The sequence below is a fragment of the Odocoileus virginianus genome, chromosome 16 (assembly GCF_023699985.2).
Source record: "Odocoileus virginianus isolate 20LAN1187 ecotype Illinois chromosome 16, Ovbor_1.2, whole genome shotgun sequence".
Taxonomy (NCBI): Eukaryota; Metazoa; Chordata; class Mammalia; order Artiodactyla; family Cervidae; genus Odocoileus; species Odocoileus virginianus.
The window spans coordinates 33,729,133-33,753,991 of record NC_069689.1 but is presented as its reverse complement, the minus strand read 5'-3'; the positions used below and the strand labels follow the sequence as shown (position 1 = coordinate 33,753,991).

The 24,859-nt window shown below is 39.9% G+C and overlaps 1 protein-coding gene across 6 annotated transcripts in view; it reads left to right on the top strand.

Annotated features, from left to right (window-relative positions):
• AP4S1 (adaptor related protein complex 4 subunit sigma 1) overlaps window positions 1-24,859 on the top strand; it is a 71,006-nt gene that overhangs the window by 15,354 nt on the left and 30,793 nt on the right. For 2 of the 6 annotated variants that reach the window (XM_070478064.1, XM_070478063.1), the window contains exons 2-5: window positions 9,742-9,953; window positions 12,608-12,694; window positions 13,665-13,733; window positions 17,465-17,546. In XM_070478064.1, the coding sequence (XP_070334165.1) occupies window positions 9,816-9,953; window positions 12,608-12,694; window positions 13,665-13,733; window positions 17,465-17,536 (366 nt within the window). In that variant the 5' untranslated portion in view covers window positions 9,742-9,815 and the 3' untranslated portion in view covers window positions 17,537-17,546. Of the gene's footprint in view, window positions 1-9,741; window positions 9,954-12,607; window positions 12,695-13,664; window positions 13,734-17,309; window positions 17,420-17,464; window positions 17,547-24,859 lie in introns of those variants that run through there. The other 4 variants (XM_020876803.2, XM_020876804.2, XM_020876805.2 and 1 more) reach the window with 3 other exon arrangements.

Genomic DNA, 24,859 nt, shown 5'->3' with positions numbered 1-24,859 from the left:
TTCATATAATATACATGTGCATATATAATTTTAGTAAATTGACAAAGCTGTGTAGATATTACCATGCAATTAAATCCAGATTTTGAAGATTTTCATCATCCTGAAGAGGAACCCCAACCTTGTTTTCCCCCAAAACTTTCTCTCCTGGCCCTAGGTTAACTACTAATATTCTTTCTATCTCTATAGATTAGCCTTTTCTGGGCATTTCATATTAAAAGACTTTATGCAATAGTATTTTGCATATGGCTTCTTTCATTTAATGGAATGTTTTAAAGGTTCATCCATTTTGTATTAATAGTACAGCAGTATTTTCTTATTTGTTATTGAATAGTTTTCCCCTGTCTGTAGATATACCACATTTCTTTTAATCCATTTATTAGCTGGTGGACATTAGGTTTGTTTCTATTTTTTGTCTATTAAGACTAATGCTTTTATGAACATTTATGTATAAGTTATTTTTATGGATATATGTTTTCATTTCTCTTCAGTATATATTTAGAAGTAGAATTTCTGGATAATATGGTAAGTTCATCTTTAACTTTTTTAAAGAAACTGCCAGGTTGTTTTCCATAGGAGCTATAACATTTATGCATAATATAAAATTAACATACAGAAATCTGTTACATTTCTAAACACTGGCAGTGAACTATAAGAAGGAGAAATTAAGGAAACAACCCCATTAATCATCACATCAAAATTTCCTGTCAGTCCACTGCCCTGGGGATGAATGTGGGTTCCATCCTTGGTTGGGGAACTAAGATCTCACAAGTCACATGGCACAAAAAGAATAAAATACCTAGGAATAAACCTACCTAAGAGGTAAAAGATTTGTACTTGGAAAACCAGCAGACACTGATGAAAGGAACTGAAGATGACACAAAGAGATAGAAAGATATATTGTGTTCTTGGGTAGGAGTAATTGATATTGTTAAAATGACCATACTACCCAAGGCAATCTACAGATTCAGTGCAATTCCTATCAAAATACCTGTGTCATTTTTCACAGAACTGGAACAAATAATTTAAAAATGTGTATAGAAACACAGAAGACCCTGGATAGCCTAACCACTAGGCTACAAGGGAACCTCCTATATTTATAATAATTTTTGATTCATGAAAGAGTTGCAAAAATAGTACAGATAACTTCTGTATAGCCTCACCTATCTTCCCCAGTGTTATATTCTTGTGTTACTGTGGTACATTTGTCATTAAAAAAAATAGGTAGCATTATTATTAACCAGACTCAGGCTGTTCAGTTTTTCATCAATGTCCTTTTCTGTTCTGTGAGTCCCTGCAGGATACCACATTGCATGTAGTCATTATCCCCTTAGTCTTCTCTGACCTGTGACAGGTTCTCCTGCCTTCTTTGTTCTTCATGATCTTGACTGTTTGGAGGAGTACAACTCAGATATGTTTTTAGAATGTCCTTTAATGTGGGTTTGTTATATTTTCTCATCATTAGAATGGGTTATGGCTTTAGGAAAGAATATCACAGAGGTGAAGCATTCTCACCATGTCAAATGGTGGAGGGATATGGCATCATTGATGATTTAGTCTTCATTGATGATTACTTGGCTAAGGTGGTGTGTGCCAGGTTTTCAACTGTAAAGGTACTATTTTTTTTTTTTTAAGTCTTTTAGTGAATTTGTTACAATATAGCTTCTGTTTTATGTTTTGGTGTTTTGACTGCAAGCCATGTGGGATCTTAGCTCCCCGACCAGGGATCGGACCCACACCCCCTGCATTGGAAGGCAAAGTCTTAACCACTGGACTGCCAGGGAAGTTCCTAAAGTTACTAGGTTGCATTCCCATCCTCTGTTTTTTGAAAGTGAATCACTCGGTTCAGCTCACTCTCAAAGGGATGGGGGAGTGGGTGTGAAATTAAGCTCCACCTCCTGCAGTAGAGAGTATCAAAATGTATGTTTGGGATTCTTCTGTCCTATTTATTTATTTAAATCAGTATGTACTCATGTATGGGGCTTCCCAGGTGGCACAGTGGTAAAGAATGCACCCTCCAATGCAGGAGTTGTGGGTTCAGTTCCTAGGTCAGAAAGATCCCCTGAAGAAGGAAATGGCAACCCACTTGAGTATTCTTGCCTGGAAAATTCCATGGTCAGGAGGGCCTGGCAGGCTACAGTCCATAGGGTCACAAAGAGTTGGATGGATACGACTAAGAGAGTGAACTTGCACGCAGGCACTCATGTATACTTATTTTATACTTTGAATTATAATCCAGTACTATGTTATTTGCTATTCACATCTTTCTAGTTTTGGCTATTGGAAGCTCTTCCACATTGTCTGATGTATCAGTCTGTCTCTTCTTAGCACCTTTATTGTGATATAATTCACATAGCATAAAGATCATCCATTTAAAGTATATTATCCAATTCTTTTAATGTACTCATATTGGTGCAACCATCACCATGACCCCACACTTCTCAGAACTCACCCTTCAAGCCTGCATCCCCTGGCAACCCTTTATCTACTTTATGTCTCTGCAGATTTGCCTCTTCTGGACATTTCATATAAATAGACTGTGTCCTCTTTGTGATAGCTTCTATCAGTTTAGCAAAATGTTTTTAAGGTTTGTCTGTTTGGTATCTTTTTCTTTTTTTTTTTTTTTTGTTGTAGTTGTTTGTTTTATTTCTTATTGGTTTTGCATGGTTTCTGTCTGGTCTTTTAATCTTTATTCAGCTGTTCCTCTACATAGTTTTAATCATATGGGTATAAATTTGGTGTTCTGCTTTTGTGACTTAACATTATGTTGTCTATATTTTCCCATTCACCTCATAATCTGCATATTTATTTTAATGGTAAAAGGACACCAAGTTAGTATTCATTTAACTTGATTATTAGTTTGTAGTATCTGGGCTCGTTTTATTTTTTACTACTGTAAATGATATTGCTTTAAACTTTTTCATGCATGTGGATTTTTAATTATACCTTAGGATAGATCCCCAAGACTAAAATGCTTGAGTCGAAAAGTAGAATCATTTTCATGATTGTTTTTGTTGCATTCTACCCGGTTACATAATAGAAAACTTACAACAAATTAATTGTGTTGTTGTTCAGTTGCCAAGTCATGGCCAACTGTTTGCAACCCCACGGACTGCAGCAGACCAGGCTTCCTTGTCCTTCAGTACTCCTGGAGTTTGCCCAAACTCATGTCCATGGAGTCGGTGATGCTATCCAACCATCTCATCCTCTATTGTCCCCTTCTCCTCCTTCCTGTAATCTTTCCCAGCATCAGGGTCTTTTCCAATTAATAACAATTAAGAGGTCAGTAATAATATATACATAACATATCTGTCTCCTTATATAACCTTATCAGCACTTTTTTCTAATTTAACACACATAAAAGAAGGAAATGAAAGAAGTCAGTATGCTAAATATTTTACAAGAACTGTAGTATTACTTCATTTAATCCTTGCCACCACTTTGTAAGTTAGTTATTATTCTCAGTTGACAGTGCAAGGACTGAGTGCCAAAGGCCCTTGGAGTTATAGCCAAAGGGCAGATACCAAAGATCAAGTGGTAGAAGATTATAGAAATTCAAACCATTTCATTAAGAACTGAGCCCAGAGCAGGAATGGGAGCCAAGGCACTGGACCAATGGGATAAAGACCCAGGAAGGCCTAAGCTAGATTGGTTCAACAGGAAGTCTCTCTTGCTTTTTTTGGCTGTGCTGGGTCTTCCTTGCTGTGCACAGGCTGTCTGCTTGCAGTGACCGAGGGCTACTCTCTGTTGCAGTGCACCAGTTTCTCATTGCAGTGTCTTCTCTTGTTGTGGAGCATGGGCTCTAGATGCGTGGGCTCCACCGGTTGCAGCTGGTGGGCTCTGGAGCATGGACTCAGTAGTTGTGGCACAAAGGCCTAGTTGCTCCGTGGCATGTGGGATCTTCATGGACCTGGGATCCAACCCATGTTCCTTCCATTGATGGGCAGATTCTTATCCACTGTACCAACAGGAAAGTTCAACAGGAAGTCCTTTTGCTGCATTCAAAAATATATCTCTTGGACTTCCCTGTGGTCCAGTAGTTAAGAATCTGCCTGCCAATGCAGGGGACATGGGTTCAATCCTTGATCCGGGAACATCCTACATGCCATGGGGAGATCTGAATAAAGTATAGACTTCAGTTAATAATAATGTATCAGTTTCATTAGTTGTAACATAAGAAAGTTATGACCAACCTAGACAACATATTAAAAAGCTGAGACATTACTTTGCCAACAAAGGTCCGTCTCATCAAGGCTATCGGTTTTCCAGTAGTCATGTATGGATGTCAGAGTTGGACTATAAAGAAAGCTGAGTGCCGAAGAATTGATGCTTTTGAACTGTGGTGTTGGAGAAGACTCTTGAGAGTCCCTTGGACTGCAAGGAGATCCAACCAGTCCATCCTAAAGGAGATCAGTCCTGGGTGTTCATTGGAAGGACTGATGTTGAAGCTGAAACTCCAATACTTTGGCCACCTGATGTGAGGAGCTGACTCATTTGAAAAGACCCTGATGCTGGGAAAGATTGAAGGCAGGAGGAGAAGGGGACGACAGAGCATGAGATGGTTGGATGGCATCACTGACTCAATGGAGATGAGTTTGAGTAAACTCCAGGAGTTGGTGATGGACAGGGAGGTCTGGCGTGCTGTGGTCCATGGAGTCACAAAGAGTTGTACACGACTGAGTGACTGAACTGAACTGATGTACCATGCTAACTAAAATGTTGATAATAGGGGGAACTCTTTATGGAGTATATGAGAACACTCTATGTCCTTGAAATTTTTTCTGTGACTCTAAAACTGTTCTAAAAAGTAAAATCTATGGAACTGAAAGACATCAGTGGGTCACAGCTTGCATTTTTTCCTCAATATTTTGTTATGACAATTTTCAAATATACTGCAAAGTTGAAAAGAATTTCACAGTGATTTCTCATATCCTTGCCACTCCACTCTACCATTAATCTTTTACTATTTCATCCATCCCTCAGTATCCACAGGGGATTGGTTCCAGGGCTCCCACACATACCAAAATCTGTGAATGCTCAAGTTCCTTATATAAAATGGTGTCATGTTTGCATACAACCTACACACATCCTTTGTATACTTTAAAATAATTTAATCTAGAAATAACTCTAAATTACTTATAATACCTGGTACAATGTAAATGCTACATAAATAGTTGCCATTGCACAGCATATTCAAGTTTTGCATTTGTAACTTACTGGAATTTTTTTCCCAAGTATTTTCAATCTGTGGTTGGTTGAATATGTGTATATAGAACCCGCAGATCTAGAGGGCTGACTGTACTTACTTTATCATACACCTAACTGTCTGCCCCATCTATCTAACCATCCATTAATTTATCTTAGTTTTTTGGTGTAAATTATAAGGAGTTTCCTGTTGGCCTCATGGTTAGGATTGTGGGCTTTCCCTGCAGTGGCCCTGAGTTCAATCCCTGGTCAGGGAACTGAGATCCCTCAAGCCACACAGCATGCCCCCCTCAAGTAAAACAAAGTAAATTATAGACATCAGTACATTTCCCCCAAATACTTCACCATATGTATCATTAACTAGAGTATTAGTTTCTTTTTATGTAAAATTTGCATATAATAAAAGGGTAAATCTTTACATTTGGTGAGTTTTGAAGAAAATCCATGTCTATGTAATCCAAGCTCCCCACAACTACATTTTTTTACACAATGAAATGTCATAGAAGATACTAGAGTACAGTCCACAAAGTGTAAGTATTGTTTTATGAACTTCTGCTCAGATATGTATGTACCCATATATGTAAAATATGTCACAATGTAAAATATATCATAAGAAAGTGAAATTCATTGGTCTGGTAGGGGAACTCAGAATGTATTTGAATAGTGATAATTTAGGGTGACAGATTTTGTAAAATGCAGTGATGGTTTAAAAGAAAAGATAGCCAACATTTTGTGGTTAGAGAGAGAGATTGGGCTAGCCAGGAAGGCTTGTCTCAGGAAAAGGTGATATATTATCATAATGATGTGGGCCAACACTTACGTAGCACTTACTTGATGCCAACTGCCAAACACTGTTCCAAGAATGTTACATATACTAACTACTGCTCACAGCCTAGAAGGTCTAACAGTACTAATATTATTCCCATTGTACTTCAGACTGAGTACAGGAAAATTAAGTAATTTGCCCAGAATCACAAGGCTAATAAGTAGTAGAGCCAGTCAAGTTCTGTCTAGTTAGTTCGTACTTCTGACTATTACATTCTATGAATACTATATAATTTTTTTTGGTGGAAATTGGCTTTTTAACTTGGGAGATTGTATTTCAGTCACTTTCATGGGGCCAGAAAAAAAGTATTTGTCTGATATTACCTGAGTGTACGTGTGTGTGTGTTTTACAATATTGTGGTTCTGAGGTACATAGAAAGCATTTAGAGCTTGAAAGGATGTTGTTCAGTTGTGAAGTTTCATGTCTGACTCTTTGCAACCCCATGGGCTGTAGCATGCCAACCTCCTCTGTCCTTGGGGTTCTCCAGGCAAGAATACTGGAATGGTTGCCGTTTCCTTCTCCAGGAGAGCCATCATCCAATATCATCTTTGTTTCTAGAAACTTCCTGCTCTGCCATTTTAAGTAGTGAATTGTTTGGTATTTTCCAAAGCAGCTTTAGAAAAGATAATGTTGAGTTGATCAATCCCACAGCTACCTGAAGTTGATGCTTATTAAGCTTAAATGAACATTTAATGACACTAATACACCGAGTGAGGCAGAGGCAACGTGATAAATTAAAGGCAGTATTATATTATGAGTCAAGAGAGCAGAATTCAGGACTTTACTGTACATCTCAGGTTACTGGTTTTCCCATAAGGGAGTGCACATTAGAGATGACAGATACAAGGTACATATGTTGCCACACCCTGCTTCCTAACCCACAGCTGACATTACTAATTATTCATGACATCGTTTTGTTCAGAACCTGAAAACAGCTTCAGAATCCTTCCCAACACAGTGCTCGAAGCACTTAGTATAGTTAATCACAGTTGGCACCCAAGTTGAAATATGTTTATCATCTTTGGATATGACAACTATAAAGATTCTTCCAGTTTTAACTCCCAGAAATATATCATCAGAAATATAAAAAACTGTGCTCAATTCAATATTTACTTCCATCTTTCCAGTCTCTCTTCTAAGCATTAAGTTTACATCATGTAGGGGGCTTGTATTCTGCTGTGACTCTACCAACCTCCCCTAACCTTGGCCTGTAGGCATCCTAGCACCCTCTGTATAATGTCTTTCCCAGTAAAGTTTCCTTTCTTTATTCTTCCTTGATTTTTCATGTATATTCACACAAGTTCCTGGGTGTAGAATCTTATAACTTCTTGGCAGTCAGAACATCTTCCCCAGCCTGTGTGTTGTTGAATGCAAAGCTTATTAAGGGAGGAAGTTCATACCTGCTCCCTGACCACTCCCAACACTTGTCTAAGCATATTCCTTCTTATTGCCCTACCCTGGTTTCATAGTTATTTAATCTCCCTCCTCCCTCATAATTAGTAACCAGGATAGGTGCTTAAGTCGTTCATCTTCAGTTCTCAAACACGTACCTGTCTCCAAGTCTCTGCAATGTTTATTTTGGTGTTATATATTTTATAGTACAAATAGTTTACAGTTTTGCTTGTCCACTTTATTACCACTGTGTAATCCTACAGTTATAAATTGTGTAATTGTTTATGAGCATGCAAAAAAAAAAAAGATGATGCGTTCAAGTCTTTAGATGCCTTCGGCTACTATTTTCAAAACGTGCGTCTTAATGAGTATCAGTTCAGCGCGTCCTTGTTTGTCATCCTTCCTCTTGAAGTCAGTGGGAAGGAATGCTGTGCTTACAAGGTAGAAACGAATTTGATCCCTTGGTGTAGCATCTTAGTGGGGTCATTTTACATCTCATTTTACCACTTAATGCAGCTAGGGCATTTAAAGGCAAAGGTTGGGTCAGGAGTACCTTTGAGACATTTTTTTTTTTTTTTTTTTTTTTTTGTCATTTACCCGGCAGTTGGAATCCAGGGTATATTTCTAACTTTCGTAAAGATGGTTTTAAAATAACTTTGCTGAAAGGGAGTAAAAGAAAGGATGGTAATCTTAATTTATTAGTCATCTGCCATAATTTACTGGCAGTCATTTGTAAGGAGAATAAAAGCAGCACTTACTGCCAGATGATTAAATAACACAGAGGATGTTGCAATCCCACCTACAGTAGTGAGTTTATCTTCCTGGAAAAGAGAGTGAATGACCGCAGGCCTCCCCCGTGGCCCTGCTGTCAAGTCCCCAGCTGAGCTGGTCTAGATGGCATCCTGTTCTTCGTGAATGCAGCAGCCCCAAGCTTTGCCAGCCTGGATCCGGTTCTAACCCGTTCTTAATGTTTGGAATTGTTTTGAGATAACCACCTGTGTGACAGGGTTTAGGATACGAGAGATGAGCTGGGAGGGCAGAAATATAATATAAACCTTAGTTCAAGTATTATAATCTGTTGCAACTCTTCTGTAAAATTATTCCAACTTTTAAAATTTCACTTAAGTACTAACTATGCTTAACCTTAGTATTTTGCACTGATTTTCAAAGATATTGCAAAATGTGAATATGATACTATAGTATTGGTTTTAGATGAGACAGCTCTAATGCTCATGATGAAAGAACTGGCCATTGGTCAATATTGTGTGCTTCTGCACTGATTATTTGGAAAGCTAATTAAGTATAAGAATAATGAACATGAGCTACAATACAGCTAAGCTGGAAATAAAACCGTGAGCGTGAACCCCTAGGAGTAGGAGTGTTAGGGGTCTGTCTTGTCCTCCGAGCTGTGTCTCATCCCTGATACGCAGGCATCCAGGGACGCTGGGCACCATAACATCCATAGAACTCAATTTGCTTGTCCTTGAAATGGGAATAACAGAAGTCCCTGCAGTAGAAAATTGTGAGAACTAAATAATGTATGTAAACAGCTCAGTACCAGACCTTGTAGGGTCTTGTTTGAGGACTTAGACAAATAATTGATGTTACTGTGGCTCCCAGCACTAACGAAAGAACTTCAGTACAGATCCTGTCTCCACTGTCCATAGAATAAAGTTCATATTCCTTAGCATCACTTCTAAAGCAAATTTTGTCTTATGTGAGCAGATCAGCTTCCTATGACCATTCTTTCTGCCCCTTGACCTGCAGCCAAGGTGAGCTTTCCCAGAGCTTTCGTTCCCCTAATTTCTGTGCCTCAGAGTCACTCCCTCTGGGCCATTCTTCAATGTCTTGCTTAAATGCCCCTCCTCTGGGAAGCCGTTCCCAACTCTCGGGTGAGGCTTCCTGCACCTCCCTTTTATGCACCACAGAAGTTTGCCCATCCCAGTAAAACTTACCGCTTTGTAATGCTGTTACTTACCTACCTGCCCAGCACCCTTGCTAGGTGTCATGATCGGAAGATCAGAAATCGTTACTTCTTCATCTCCATAATCTCTTTCTGGTGCTTGACACGTAGTTGGCACCCAAGAAGATTGATGAAACAATGGAATGAATATGAGTAGAAGCCCTGTGGCTACTCAAAAATGTTTTTGGAGGATAACTAGTGAAAATTTATCTTTATTTATTAAAACCTCATTTAGTTCACAGGAGGGAAGACCAATGTTAGCAGAAGACATTTTACTTCTGGTTTATCTATGGAACACATTTATTATGATTCTTGAGAAATTTGATCTTGTCTTTCTGTTGTTCTTTTTGTTCTTCAGGTTCTAGTTACAGCCACCCCTTGCCATATCTTTTGAATTATACTTGGAAAAACAGTAGCCAGAGGAAAAAAAAAATGATAAAATTTTTCCTCATGGTGAATAAACAAGGTCAGACCCGACTTTCTAAGTACTATGAACATGTGGAGATTAATAAGCGTACGCTTCTGGAAACAGAAGTCATAAAGAGCTGTCTCTCTCGATCCAATGAACAGGTAAGTCTGATTCTCTTTTTCATCTCTGCATCCAACTTAGTGTGGCATACTTGTTATTACTGAGTCTCAAGGGCCATCGTTTTCTTTGAACCCCATTCTTTCAATAGCTATTAGAGAAAATAACAAATGAAGTGAAATGAAGACTGGCGCACAGCTCTCTTTACATCCCCTCAAGGAAAATAAAAGCAAAGAAAACCAGGGAAAGTCTTGGGTTCGTATTTAGGTCAGCGCATTTGTCTCATTGCACTATGGAAGTGGCAAATTTACTCCTGCAAATAAACATACCTCCTTTTTTTGTTCGTGAGAACTGAGCCCTTGGAACTCTCAGGAGTGCCTGTAGCAGATGGCTTTCTTTAAGCCAAAAGATGAGGTCAAATGACCAGGATAGAGGGAGACACTCAAGACCCACTTTGTGCCAGAAGATGATAATATGATTCTCATGTGGAATAGGGTGTTTTTTATTCTGCTTATCATTTTTATAAATTTACCACCAACATAAAACTGGAACAAGTAATTTAAAAACAAAACAAACTTGATTTGAACTTGTCTTATTATATAGATGAGGGAAATGAAAGTTAGCAAGTGCATGTGAAACAACTAATCTATCCATTCTGCCAAAATTGAGTTTAAGTTGAATCATTAAAATAATACTAAATGGGAATTTAAAAAACTGAGCCTACTTTTACAAGGGATTTTAATTGGAGAATTACTTAGTCCCGCCCCTAAACTTGGAATCCTTTGGCAATCATGGAGCAAACTAAGGCAAAATCAGAAAGCCTATATAAATCACCCATTAATTTGCCATTTCTCCATTTCACTGACTATGTAGAAAGGCTGCTTGTAGGAACCACTGGTAAGTCATAAAATATTAAGGTACATCAGTGCTCAGAAGTGACGCATCGACACTGTGTTTCCCTTGGCATATAAATTGATTTTCCAGTCGGAACATCTCAGAGTCCTCTTTGAATTACTACTTTGCCCTGCCATGGCACACACTGCTTTATGTAGTTGTCAAAAGGAAATTGAAACTATTAAAGTACTGTATTAATAGCCATAGACTTTACGTAAGGGTAAACAGACTGCAGAAGCATTTCTGTTTGAATCTTTCTATAGAATGCAGGCACTCCACAATTTCAAACATCATTTTCACTGATAGGTTACCCTCTGAAATATATGCTTTGGAATGAGTATACTGTTAGATATTTTTGAAGCATTCTAAATTATCTTAGATCCTAGAGGGAACCCAAAAGTAACACAGTCTCAGCTACATTTTTATTTTATCCACAAAGGTACTTTGATACTTTTTTTTGAATGTAGGAAACTCCTGAGAGGCTTTGAAAAATGTTCCTCAGTTCTTTCAAATAGGAAATGATTCCTTGAAGATCTGACTGAGCAGAAATTATACTGGCTTTGCAGTGAACCTAAAGCTGTAGAATGGTCCTGGATTTAATGGTTTTTATCCTAATTTCAAATAAAAACCTCAAACCCTTCCATCAAATAGATTGTCGAATGGCTTCCCATGGAAAAAATGCCATAATCAAAGCTCGCAGCTTCAGGAATTCCCTGGCGGTGCAGTGGTTAGGCAGAGAAGGCGATGGCACCCCACTCCAGTACTCTTGCCTGGAAAATCCCATGGACGGAGGAGCCTGGTAGGCTGCAGTCCCTCGAGTTGCTGAGTCAGACATGACTGAGCAACTTCACTTTTACTTTTCACTTTCATGCATCGGAGAAGGAAATGGCAACCCACTCTAGTGTTCTTGCCTGGAGAATCCCAGGGACGGCGGAGCCTGGTAGGCTGCCATCTATGGGGTCGCACAGAGTCGGACACGACTGACATGACTTAGCAGCAGCAGCAGTGGTTAGGACTCTTCCCTTTTACTGCCATGCCCATGGTTTTGATCATGGTCACAGAGCTGAGATCCTGCATGCCACACAGTGCGGTCAAAAAAAAAACCTTGAAGCTTCATTCCCAGGTATATCTGAATGTCATAGAGCAACTTATCCCAGTGCAAAAAGTGATACAGTTCTTAATCATGTTTGGTCAAGCAAACCCAAAAGTCTAAAGGAAGGGCAACACTGTATCTTCATCCTGCTGATTGAAGTCCTATCCACCCAGGGTCTTCCTCTCCCTTTTTATATAATGGCATTAGGGGAGAGATGAATGGGAAGTGAGTTGTTTTCTCCACTAGTCAATAGTGGTAAGCTATTTATTAAATTCTTATAAAGCACTATTTACAATGGATGATTTTTATCTAGTATCTGTCACATAAAAACCATCTTTAAATAATTTTTAAAAAGAGCCTGTGCTGTGCTGTGCTTAGTCGCTCAGCCATGTTCTGACTCTTTGCAACCCCATGGACTGTAGGCCATTAGGCTTCTCTGTCCGTGGAGATTATCCAGACAAGATTCCTGGAATGGGTTGCCATGCCCTCCTCCAGGGGATATTTCCAACCCAGGGACCTAACTCCTGTCACTTATGTCTCTTGCATTAGCAGGCGGGTTCTTTACCACGGGCGCCACCTGGGAAGCCCTGTGTAACATCTTAGTGTTGTATGTGTAGACAGATACTCAGATCAGAACCTAGAATTATGCATGCCATTTTGAAGAAATCCCTGCCAGCCTTAGGAATTAATATCTAATTGTGTTTTGTCTAGTGCTCTTTCATTGAATATAAGGACTTTAAGCTGATATACCGGCAGTACGCAGCTCTCTTCATTGTGGTTGGAGTTAATGACACAGAGGTAAGATAATAGAAGAGCTTATGGAAAATATAAGAAAATTAGGAATAACAGTCTGCTTTTTATTCCTCTTTAAATTGACATTTTCTTCCCCACTTACCTCCACGAGCATTATCTTGACTCTGGAAGGATATTGTTTTGTTTGTTTGTGTTTTGTTTTAAGGGTATTGGGTTTTTGTCAAGGCTGGGGAAAACTATGTGGAAGAGATAAACTAGGATTTTTCTTGGATTAGATGAGCAGCTTGTGAAGAAGCTTGAGACCACAGAATGCCTTCCTTGACCCTAAGCAATGCCAGTTTCCTGCCCTCGTTCTGTGTGGCACAGGGTGGCCCTAAGCCAAGGGTAGAGGCCAGATAATTGTGGTGTTAAACCTCGGCTGACTTGACAGAAGCCAGAGCAAACTGTGAATGTGAATGTGCTGTGATTACGTCTCATCAGATATAGTTCGCCTTTTCAGAAATGTCAGTCTCAGATCAATAGCCCCTTTGGCCATGGCATCCCAGAAAAGGGTGTTTAAGATCTAAAATACTTTGAAATCTCAGTTGATTGTTTTTCACCCATGCACCAAACTTTGAAACAGTTTCCCCATCTTCTACAGATAGAAAAGTAACAACACAAAGACCCTGAAGGAAAAAAACAACTGGCTTTAGCCGTTGGTCATGAAGTCGGGGAGTAAACCTCAAAACTCTAATCACTAGACTCAATCTTAGTTTCAGTTCAGCTAGATTCATCACGAACTTTTCAAAAAACCTTAGAGGTTAAGGTTTTCTACATTTCTCCTGTTGATAAGCTTCCTTTAAACAAATAAGTCCTAGAATTATTCTGAATATTTGTCAATAGGAAGCTACTTTGCTCACGTTATCTGCTTACCAAGCCAAATGCTCTAAAACCTGGCTGCTGACGGGGCAGCTCCATGTCTGATTTCCCCATATGTCACACTGAAACAATTTACACCATTCTTTTTTTATTTCAGAACGAGATGGCAATTTATGAATTCATCCATAACTTTGTGGAAGTTTTAGATGACTACTTCAGCCGAGTGGTAAGTCTCATGACTTAAAAATTCATCCTTCGCCCAATTTTCAAGAAATAGGTCTATATTAAAAAAATGTGTTAATATAGAGCTTTAATATTTAAAAGTTAAAAATCAAATAATGCCAGATTTTCTTTACCTTTCCTTCTGGCTCATCCAAAGTGTTTGAAACTATGCTATGTCTAGATCTCTGTACAGAGCCAGTTCTATAAGACTAAGAACCTCTTGTGTCTTTTTCTCAGTTAAGATATTTTGCTATATAAATCGATCCCTTCTTCTTTCTTCTGCTTCCCCTCCTAGGACGCCAAGACCCTTTCAGTTTAAGATTCGTTTCCATGCAAACCCTTGCTGTGAGGATCAGAACCAACTCCCCTTAAGGAAGACATGAGTTCCTTTCCAACAGTCCTTTATTTTAACAGTTGTACTGAAATGTAACTTACTGACATATAATTCCCATTTAAAGTATATAGTTTTTAGTATGTACTCAGAGTTGTGAAACCATCACCACAAAGTTTAAAAATATTTCACCATCCCAAAAAGAAACACCGTACTCATTAGCATTTCTCTCCCACTTATCTACTCCACTTGCTCCAAGATAATCTCTAATCTACTTTCTGTCTCTATAGGTTTGCCTGTTCTAGACATTTTATATAAATAGAATTATATAAAGTTCAATAATATGTGGTCTTTTGTGACTGAATTTTTTTACCTTAGCATAATGTTTTCAAGACATTGGTCACATTGTAGTGTCTGTCAGTACTTCTTTTCTTTTTATTGCTGAATAATATTCTATTCTGTGGATATACAATATTTTGTTAATTCATTCTTCAGTTGATGGACATTTGGGTTATTTAGACTTTTTGTCTATTATGAGTAATACCACTATGAACGCTTGTATACACATTCTTGTGTGGAATCATGTTTTCAGTTCTCTTGGGTATATACCTAGGAGTAGAATTGGGGGGGTGATATGGTAATGCTATGTTTATTATTTTAATGAACTGCCAAACTGTTTTCAAAAATGGCTCCATGATTTAAATTCTCACCATCAGTGTATGAGAGTTCTAATTCTCCACATCCTCACCAAACCTTGTTATTATCTGTGTTTTTGATTATAGCCATCCCAGTGGGTATGAAATGGTATAAATAAGTTGTGAGTTTTATTTGCTTTTCACTAATGGATAACAGTGTTGAGCATCTTTTCATGTGTTTGTTGGCCATCTGTATATCTTCTTTGGAGAAATGTTTGTTCACACCCTTTGCCCATTTTTGAATTTCATTATTTGTCTTTTTTATTGTTGAGTTGTAAAAGTTCTTGATGTAGTCTGAGTATAAATCTCTTATCAGACGTGACTTGAAAATGCTGTCTCCATTCAGTGGTTTTCTTTTCACTTTCTTGATGCTGTCTTTTGAAACACAATAGTTCTTAATTTTGAAGAGGTTAAATTATTCTACTGCTTATGTTTTGGTGTCATGTCTAAAAAGGCTTTTGCCTAACCTAAGGTCATAAAGATTTACTCTTTACGTGTTCTTTTCTTTTTTTCCCAACTCAGACCTTATTGATTCCAATGTTATATTTGTTTCATTTATATAATAGTTTTAGCTCCTGCTTTTAGGTCTTTGAGCCATTTTGAGTAATTTTTGTATATGGTTTGAAGTAGGGGGTCTCACTTCATGTTATATCCAGTTGTCCATGTGCCATTTGTTGAGAAGACTATTCTCCCTGCCCCACCCCCATTTAATTGTGTTGGCACCCTTGTCAAAAAAATCACTTGACCATAAATGTAACAGCCTTTATTTCTGGATTTTCAGGTCTGGTCTTCTGTATGTCTTTCTGCATACAGATATGTATGTTTATCCTTCTGCCAGTACCACTATATCTTGATGACTTTAGCTTTGTGGTTAGTTTATAATCCAACAGTCTTTTAAAAAAGAATCAGTGAAGATGTTTTATTCTGCTACCATAGGCTTTCCTGAGACTTGGTTAGACATTTTTAAGAAGCAGTAGTGACACAGGCTTATTTTTCAAACTTGTTTTGTTTATTTCATTTTGCTCTTAAATAAAGAGATTAGGAAGGAACTGTTTCCAAGCTGCTTCCTCTTGAGGCAGTGAGTGGAATCTGCTCCATAATTAGTAATCTTGAGTTCACTATAGGGCAAAACTCATGTTGAAAGTTGTATCTTCAGCCTAACTCCTAATGCCAGAAGTAAAGTTTGGCAAACTCCTTCTTTGTGGGACAGTCAACTAGCCAGTTTTCATTGCCTTCATGCAGTTTGTTTTCAGTTTGAAAAGTATGGTTCCTAGACCAGTAACTTAAGTATTACGTGGGAATTTGTTAGAAAGATAAACTCTTGGCCTACCCCAGACTATTGAATCAGTCTGGGTTGAGGTGCTGCAAATTGTGTTTTAACAAGCCTTCCAGGTGATTCTGATGCCTGCTTCAGTTTGAGAGCCGCTGTCCTAATGCATGAGGCTTGCTGTCAGCCATTTCCTAATTCAACAGCTGGAGCTGGGAAGCAGCTGAGTGGCCTGTGACATGGTGGTGCATCCAGCTAGGAAGGCATTGGTGCCCTCCAGAGCTGAAAGAGATGCTTATCTCTTGACGACCACTCTGTTAAGACAGACTGGTTCCAAGTCAGGGTCTGTGATTCAGAGCTGGCCATGGTTAGCCACTTTAAGAGAACACCTATCAAGTAGAATATAATTTCCCAAAATAGCAATGTTTTAAACCTGGGAGAATGAAGAGTGGGTCCAAGCACTATCATTGCTAAGGTTTGTAAAATTATGATATTCAGTAACTGAGAATAAATAGCAGGTGGCTGAATGATAGCTGTTATTTTTGGGAGAGAGTCAGTGACCACATAAACCACAGAAGTGAAGATTAGAATTTAATTTAAGCCAGTTGATTATACAGGACTTGGATAGTACTAAGGGATGACCCGGTTTAGGATGACAGTAGCAAAAAGAAGAGAAGGAGGAGAGAGAAGAGTACCATGGGAAATAAAAGAAAATCCATCCCACTCCTGGAGAATGCCTTGTCATCTAAGATTTATTTTTAGGTTTGTGAGTTTTAAACTTTCTTTCTTGGTCTATTTTTAATCTTCGGAGTTTCCAGATCTTAAATTTGGAGATCAGTCTCATGCTGTCTGGGTTGAAAGAAGCATCTTAGCATCACGTTTCACTACAGAGCCAGCCCAGTTAGCTTCAAAAGAGGCAGGACTTATGTATTTGTGTCATCATTTGTGGATTTGCCATAGTTTATTAACTAGTCCTTCCTTTGATAGACACCTAGCTTGTTTTCAGTAATTTGCTACAATAAATAACATTACCCTGAATATCCTAGCACACGTCACGGTGCCATTATCTAATTGTTTCCTTAGGATAAACTTCTAGAAGTAAGACTGATGGATTCAAACTGGTGTGCAACATTATTACATTTTTTGATATACATATCAAATTATCTATGTTCTATAAAGGTTGAATTAGTTTATTCCCTCTACACTCTAAAAGTGAATTGTTCTGGCCTATAAATGTCCTCCAAATGGCAGCCTATTTCTTTTTTCAAATCACCATCCCAAACTCAGGGCCTCCACGTGCTCCAGCTCCTGCTTATAGAGCAGCCTCTCCCCGCTGCTTCCAGGCTGGCGGCCAGAGCAGGCACTGTCTCTGCTAAGTGACAGGTCTCTGCATTGTGTCCCGGTGTCTCTTTCTCATCCTTGGACTCTTTTCTCTTTTCCAGAGTGAACTAGATGTATCCTTTTTCAGTGCTGTGAGCCAAGTTTTCCACACTAGTTGGCAAAGGACAGGCTAGTCCCAATCAGGTAAGTGCCAAGCGCTGGGAATCCAGTATCCGGAAGGCTCACCATCAATAGCTCTGACAAGACATAGAGGTATGGGTGATTTGCAGAAACTCTCTACCCTTTTTCACAACAATTCTTGTATTTTTCATACAGGGCAATGTGGTGATGGTGTTTAATGATCACTGTTATATATTAATCTAACTTACATATATGGAATAGACTTTTTCAGAATTCAAATAAAACAGCCAGAAAGGGCTTGATCCTCCTACAGAGAATGGATTTTCATGGCTCCAGGTATAAATCTCCAGAAATTCCCCACATGATCAAGAAGGCTTCCAGGAATGATAAACTGGAAGGTTAAAGAAATTGCCTGGCTTGTGTTCATTTCCTTTTATAGCAGAGGAAGTTCTCCTTTTCTTCTCTTCTCCCTTTTAAATCAAAGTATCCAAGGGGCCCAAGAGCAGCATGATTTGCTTAGAGTACTGCTGATTTTGGCAGGAGCCCACCGAGCTCTGTGTGAGTGCTCTGGAAGCAAGTTGTCTTTTAATTTTTACTTAAGAAATCCACTAACCACTTGAAAGCAATAAATAGAATAGTTCTTTGAGAGAACATTAGGCTTGAATCTAAAATAGTAACATTAATTATAATAAATATATATTAATTATAGCAGTTGTGTATGTATATATACACATGTGCTGTGCTTAGTCACTCAGTTGTGTCCAACTCTACATAGACTGTAGCCCGCCAGGCTCCTCTGTCCATGCGGTTTTCCAGGAAAGAATACTGGAGTGGGTTGCCATGCCATCTTCCAGGGGATCTTCCCCACTCAGGGACTGAACTCAGGTCTCCCCCATTGCAGGTAGATTCTTTATCGTCTAAGCCACCAGGGAAGCCCATATATACATATATACACACACATATATACATACCTGTATTTGTGTGTGTGTATACACACAGACACACACACACAGATTAGAAACCTATGTCCAGCACCAGTATGTCAGTATATTTGGGGAAATGGCCATTTACCTTTTATTCTTGATAGAAATTGGCATGTTGATCAAGTTCATTTGCAGGCTGTGTTTGGAAGCCTCTGTAAGTTAACCACTAGAGTGCCCTCTAGTGGTGAGTGACCTCAATCTGTGGTCCTTTTGACCTAGGAGACCCAAGACCAGGCTGCATACTAGGGTGTATTTTTATTCAGCATGTAATATTCCATTTTAACAAAATCTTTTAAAGCAATTCAAAATAAATCTCAATTCAAAATAAAAATGCCTTTTGATTTAAGAAGTCATGGCACTGGTGGTAAAGAATTCACCCGCCAATGCAGGAGACTTGAGAGACACAGGTTTGATCCCTGGCTTGGGAAGATCCCCTGGAGGAGGGCATGGCAGTGCACACCAGTATTCTTGCCTGGAGAATCCCATGGACAGAGGAGCCTAGTGGGCTACAGTTCATAGCATCACAAAGAGTCAGACATGACTGAAGCAACTTAGCATGCACGCACATTAAGTTAGCAAAAGCATTTAATAGATATTTTGCCAGAAATACAGACACTCAGGTTCTGCTTTCAGTCCTGCCACCAATTGGGTGTGTGTATCAGACAAAACACATAAACTCCTCATCTCAGAATGATGGGATTATACTGGAAGAGCTTTAACACCCTCTCAGCTTTAGTGTTTGATGTTGCCATGACTCTGGTAACTGAGCTGCGTTGCCTTACACCTAGAGCAGGATGGGAGAGTCTTTCAAGTCTAGATACTAAGAACTCAAGTGAGTCAGATGTAGTAGGGTGTGTACTCTAGTTGGACTCATTGTGTTGATGTGTCTTATATATTGACTGGGTGTTTATTAGAAGTAGAGATGGGTTTGTCTTTGTATCTGTCTAGTGTATAGTATAGGTCAGTGTAATGAGCTCCAGCATTCTTGTTTGCATTTAATTTTCACACTAAAGCACACAATTTCTGTCTCTTCCCATCATTTTAGTTCGCTTCATTTTTGCCTTCTCTTCCGCTCTGACCTACTTAACCTATTTACTCTCCCTCAGCAGTTACTTAGGCACATCCATTTGACAGATTAGGAATTTTTCCTCACTTAGAGAAGGGAACTAAGTCTGCAGATCTGGAAGTGTATGTCTGTACTTGAGGTGAAGTTCACATGGTCCCTCCCATGGTCTAAAAGCATGACAGCTGGCAAGGGCAGGGGCACCAGTCTTCTATTGACCTTCTTAAAGGGTTTCTACCCTCAGCCATCTGAAAAAAAGTCACATTACAAACCCACAACTCTACTCTGCCTCATACATAGTTCTCTTTAAACTGTCACATCAAAGACCTCCAGGGAAGACTTCTCCACACAAGTGTTTAACGGGAAGACAAGGGAGCCCTTTAGAGGTGCTGCCCAGAGACAGCCTGCATTGTACCTGGGAACCTGCCAGAGCAACCAACATTGTGCCCGGAAAGTAGCTTCCTTGGGCCTTGAGACGTTGAACCAGCAGGTAACCCAGTTGCAACCTGGAGCCAGCTACCCGGAACAGGTCATGACCTTTGTGTTTGCTTAGATTAGGAAAGCCCTTCGTGTCAGTCCCTACGGGTACAGACATGATTTAACCTCACAGAATTCCCAAGAAGCTCTTTACTCACAGTCTCTCTCCAGAGACATTACCACCCTGTAGCTTTTAAAGGACGGGGTGGTTTTCCAGAGCCTGCAGGGTTAGACACTGGGAAATTCAGAGTACCATTTACATATCTCCCTAGTACAGGCTTGTTCTACTTCTGGTAAGACTAACGTCATAGAACAAGGCAGATGGAATGTTAAAAAGAAATGACCTAAGCTCCAGAAATCAGGACAGAGATTCTGGCTTGGTGAAAACCCTTCTACTGAGTGGGAACTCTCTGTTGCAGAGTAGTGTCGGGTAGGACAGCCTGCACCCCAGGGGCCAGGCACGGACAGTGACCTAAATCCTTCGTGTCGCACCGCAGCAGCTCCTGGACCCTCTTCACATTCCACTCCACCTGTGGGGCTGGTTGGTGCCTGAGGGCTTCTCTCAGGAAAGTTTGCCCTACCTGATACTTTGGTAGACTGATTAAAGACTTCAAATTCCACGAATCAAGATAGTTCTTAGGAACCAACTGAGGAGCCTCTTAAAATGTGTTCAGCTCCAGAGGCCCAGGTTTGCTGAACTCTCCAGACAAGTCATAATTCAAAGGAGCAGTTCGAGCCCCCTTCTGCTAAATAGTCAGAGGGTGGCACCAATGAACTGCGCTGTGTGGGAGAAGTCTGGTTCCTCCCCAGCTCGGGGCACACCTGCCGTGTATGAAGGCACCGAAAACCTTGACACCCCTTTTGGTATATGGGGCCTTTGAAGAGGCTTAAACACTTTGTTTATTTGGGCTAGAGTGGAATGCAGCAGTGCCGTCTTTGGACCTGGACAGCCAGGGTCCCCTTCCTGGGCCGTGTGCTTTAGGGGACCCCCCTCTAGCTCTCCTCAGCAGCATTCCTCACTGTGGGATAAGGGTACTCACCGAGAGCCTGCGGGGTCCCCCATCCACTCCTTGACCACCCTTGAGCTACCTGGATCCTCAGAATTTAGTGGGTACCTGGACATCCCAGTGCCTGCCGCCCAGGCCTCCACAGGCCTCTCCCCCGTTCATAACCCAGGACTGAGGGCAGGAATGATGGAGAGGCTGGGGTGGGGACAGGGGTATTCCACACACACGCATGAGAGGAAAAGTCAGGAATAGGCTGGGGTCCCTATTTATATTCTTGTGCCCACAAATACAGGCTAGGTCTAGAATCCAGAAACGTGTTCTTCATTCAAAAATATCTTAAAAAAAAATCTTAAGAACACTTATGTTTTTATTTCACAAGTGCTTAAAGCCCAAAAACCTGAAAAATTAATTCCAGAACCTTAAAGCTAATATGGGTGATATAGAACATGCCTTCTTTACTGCAACTGAGGGTGGGGAGTAGGGAAGGCCTCCATCCTGTCTGCACTGTGACTCAGCTAGTTGCAGGGTGTACCCCAGGAGGAACAAAGGGACCCTGTCAACAGTAAGCAACACTATCAAGATTTGCCCTCAGGCCCTGTCAGGTCCCAGTGGGGAGTGTGTCTGTCGTTCCTTCATTACTTTCCTAAAATCCCAAATACCTTTAGAGGTCCAGAAACCAGAATAGGGCTTCTCCAAATAGGAGATAACTCCAGCCTGACTTAATGAGAAATCACAAAAGTACTTGTTCAACTTGGGGCTTCAGAAATATTGGCAAGAAGACCAAAGAAATTCTCCAGGCAAGTCATCCAACACTGAAGCGGCAGCTTCTAAAGGAACTGAAATGGTCTCTCAGAAGTTTATAGTAATTAATTGTTATTACAAAAGAATTTCTTTTGAGGTATGGTGAAGCATGTGATTACATCAGGAATGGCTTGAAACTATCAGAAAGGAGAAACTAGCCTTCTTGTCCCTGAAGGTTACTTTTAGAGTCAGAGGGTTTGCCTACTTTGGAGCTGGAAGAAAACGATATAATCATCAGTTTAAGTCTCACTTTTTAGACGAGGACGCTGAGGCTCAGGGATGGGTACCGGCTCTGCCCCAAAGCTGCTCTGTGGATTGCTAACCCATAGTGCTGCTTTGCGACAGGGCTGGTGTTGGTCTCTGGGCTTCCAGGGCCTTTGATTCTAGGGCTATAAATTTGATAGATTAAATTTGACACAGTTTTTGAAAATTCATAATCATCTGGAGTAGACAGTAGCAATTTAGTCTCTAAGAAAACTTGCATAAAGTGTCACCATTTGTTGTCTTGGTGTTTTCTGAATTAGAGGAGAAGTTTTAGATGAACACTGGGCTTTGTTTGGTTGGAGGAGTTGGAAACCATGAAACATTTTGAAGAGAGTACCTGAATGTCTTAATAAGAGCTTGCTTTCCAAAAGTGAAATTCACCTCAGAGACTTCTAAACATCTTTTTCCCCCCACTTTAAAACTATGTCCACTGGAGGCAGAGCTGCAAGAGAAGAGAGCTGGCCCATGAGCCCAAGGGCATTTGTGCAGCTAATCCAGTCTTCGAGAAGGGCAGGCCTGGAGGGGTGAGGGGGCCATGGGTCTCTCCAGCATGAGTTCCAGTCAGGTTAGGAGTAGCTAGTCTCAGAATTAGCAACAGCCCCCAAGGGACTGTTCCAAGCCATTCACCTGGGAAAGGGATATGAAAGTTCCAAATTAAACAGCTCTGCCTTCGAGACTGTTTTGGCTCTCCCTAGCTTTCACCGTCTCTGTTTCCTTTACATGTGTTCCTGAGTCCTATAGATACCATATTCACCCCTACTATTCCCCCTCTCCCTCCTCACCAGGTCCCTCTGCCTCACCCCCACTCCTTTGGTTCCACGCTGCTGGTTCTGTTTACTTAGGGACAGTGGAAAGCAAGTTATGAGAAGCTGTTAACAGAGAGTTGGGCAGGGGCAGGGGGGAACCACAAGAAATGACAGGTTCATTGACCCCAATTCTGAGTTTGATCTATGTATTCTTTTACATAAGCCTATGTAAACTAAAAAAAAAAAAATTATACAAATGTCTTTGTTGCTCTCAGAATAGGAGTGGGTCTTTATGGAAAACCTACTTAACAAAAAAAGACAACACCCCTTTTCAGTGACCTAATTAACAAAAGACCATACAAAGCGTAGAAGTGAACAGAAGACTATTACAGGGAGAATATATCCAAAACTATGCAGAATCTTCAAGATGATAATCTTGTTTACAGTAGTATTTGATTTTCTGTGGGAAATGTGAACAACTTAGCCCTTTGCAACTTAATATAATTATATGAGAAATTGAGTTGAAGTATAAAAAAATGAGTACTTTTTTCCCCCACCCTACTTAAAGAACTTTGCTTAGCTATGATCTTTAAAAAAAAGAGAAGAAAGAAAGAAAAATAAGAAGACAAGGGATCTGAGAGCAAAATATAGACTCAGAAAGTTTAGTTTCTAGGCGAGGTTCTTTACTGAAATTGCTTTTGAGGTCCTCTTTGAATGTATGCTGCTCGGTTTTTCTCTTCCTAAAGGAGAACTAGACCACCAGGGTGGTATTAAAATACTCTGTTCAAGAAGTGTTTTATGATCCAGAGACAAAAATTCCAATATATAAACTGGAAACATTTCAATCACTTTAGTTAAAAAATTGATTTCAAGTGGCACAAATATTACTGGGGCCCTACAGTATTCAAATCCAATCCACATTACCCAGCATTCAGAAAGGCTCTTAGATTTCTGGGTTGAGAAAAGATGCGGCTTTATGAATCTGTTCTCTGAGAAGCTATTTTTAGTTCCTGTCAGCCCCAACCTTAGGGTGCCCATGAGAGGAAACAAATTTCCTCAAGGATTTTTTAAGTCCGATAATTTCAGTATAACCTGAAAGTTGGACCCTCTTAAAATAGTCATTATAGCTCATCACATTAATAGAGCTTCAGCCTATGCCTTTCTTGCTTCCTCCTATTCCAAATGTCAGGGCTGAGGTGTGTTTGCCTGTTTATTGCCATGGGCCTTGGCATATAGGGCATTTTTTTGGTCCCTGCTCACCTGGCTAGTAGCCCAAATGCCATTACTCTTGGCTTTGCCAGTGTGTACAAGTTGCTTATGAACCAAATCAAGATATGAAAAACAGCTGGATTCTTATTTTAAAGGTGTCACATGATTCCAAGAGGAAATCAGCTTTCAGGCTTTTGCCTCACATTGGATTTGGTCTGTGGTTTCCCTGTAGCGTGCCAGAAACTTGCATGATTATTAGGGGTTTGAGCCAGATAGTCAGATAGACAGGCCATCACATGCCCACAGTACAGAATGACCTCATTAAGCAACTCATGTTTCCAGCATGTTGGGAAATGCAGAACTTACCGGAGGATCTTGACCTTGTAATGTAAAGATGTCGGTGGTTTATAAGATTCAGCAGTATATTCTAATCTGAATTTCAAAACATTGGGCTAATTGTTCAAGGGGATATCTGAATTGCTGAACATCTTCTTGCCAGAGATGGCGCAGTCTTTCAGAGTAGTTTGCATCAATTCAAATAGACTACATTAAAATGAGATCTCTTTCTATCTGAGCATCACCCTGGATGGACTGACATTTTCAAAGGCACTAGGCCTTAAAATAACAAGGTCCTACTATATAGCAGAGAACTATATTGAGTGTCCTATGATAAAACATTATGGAAAAGAACATTTAAAAAAGAATATTGGTGTTACATACATATGTATGAATGTGTATGTATAACTGAATCACTTTGCTGTACAGCTGTAATTAACACATCATCAGTAAACTATAATTAAAAAAACAACACCTTGCCACCAAAAAA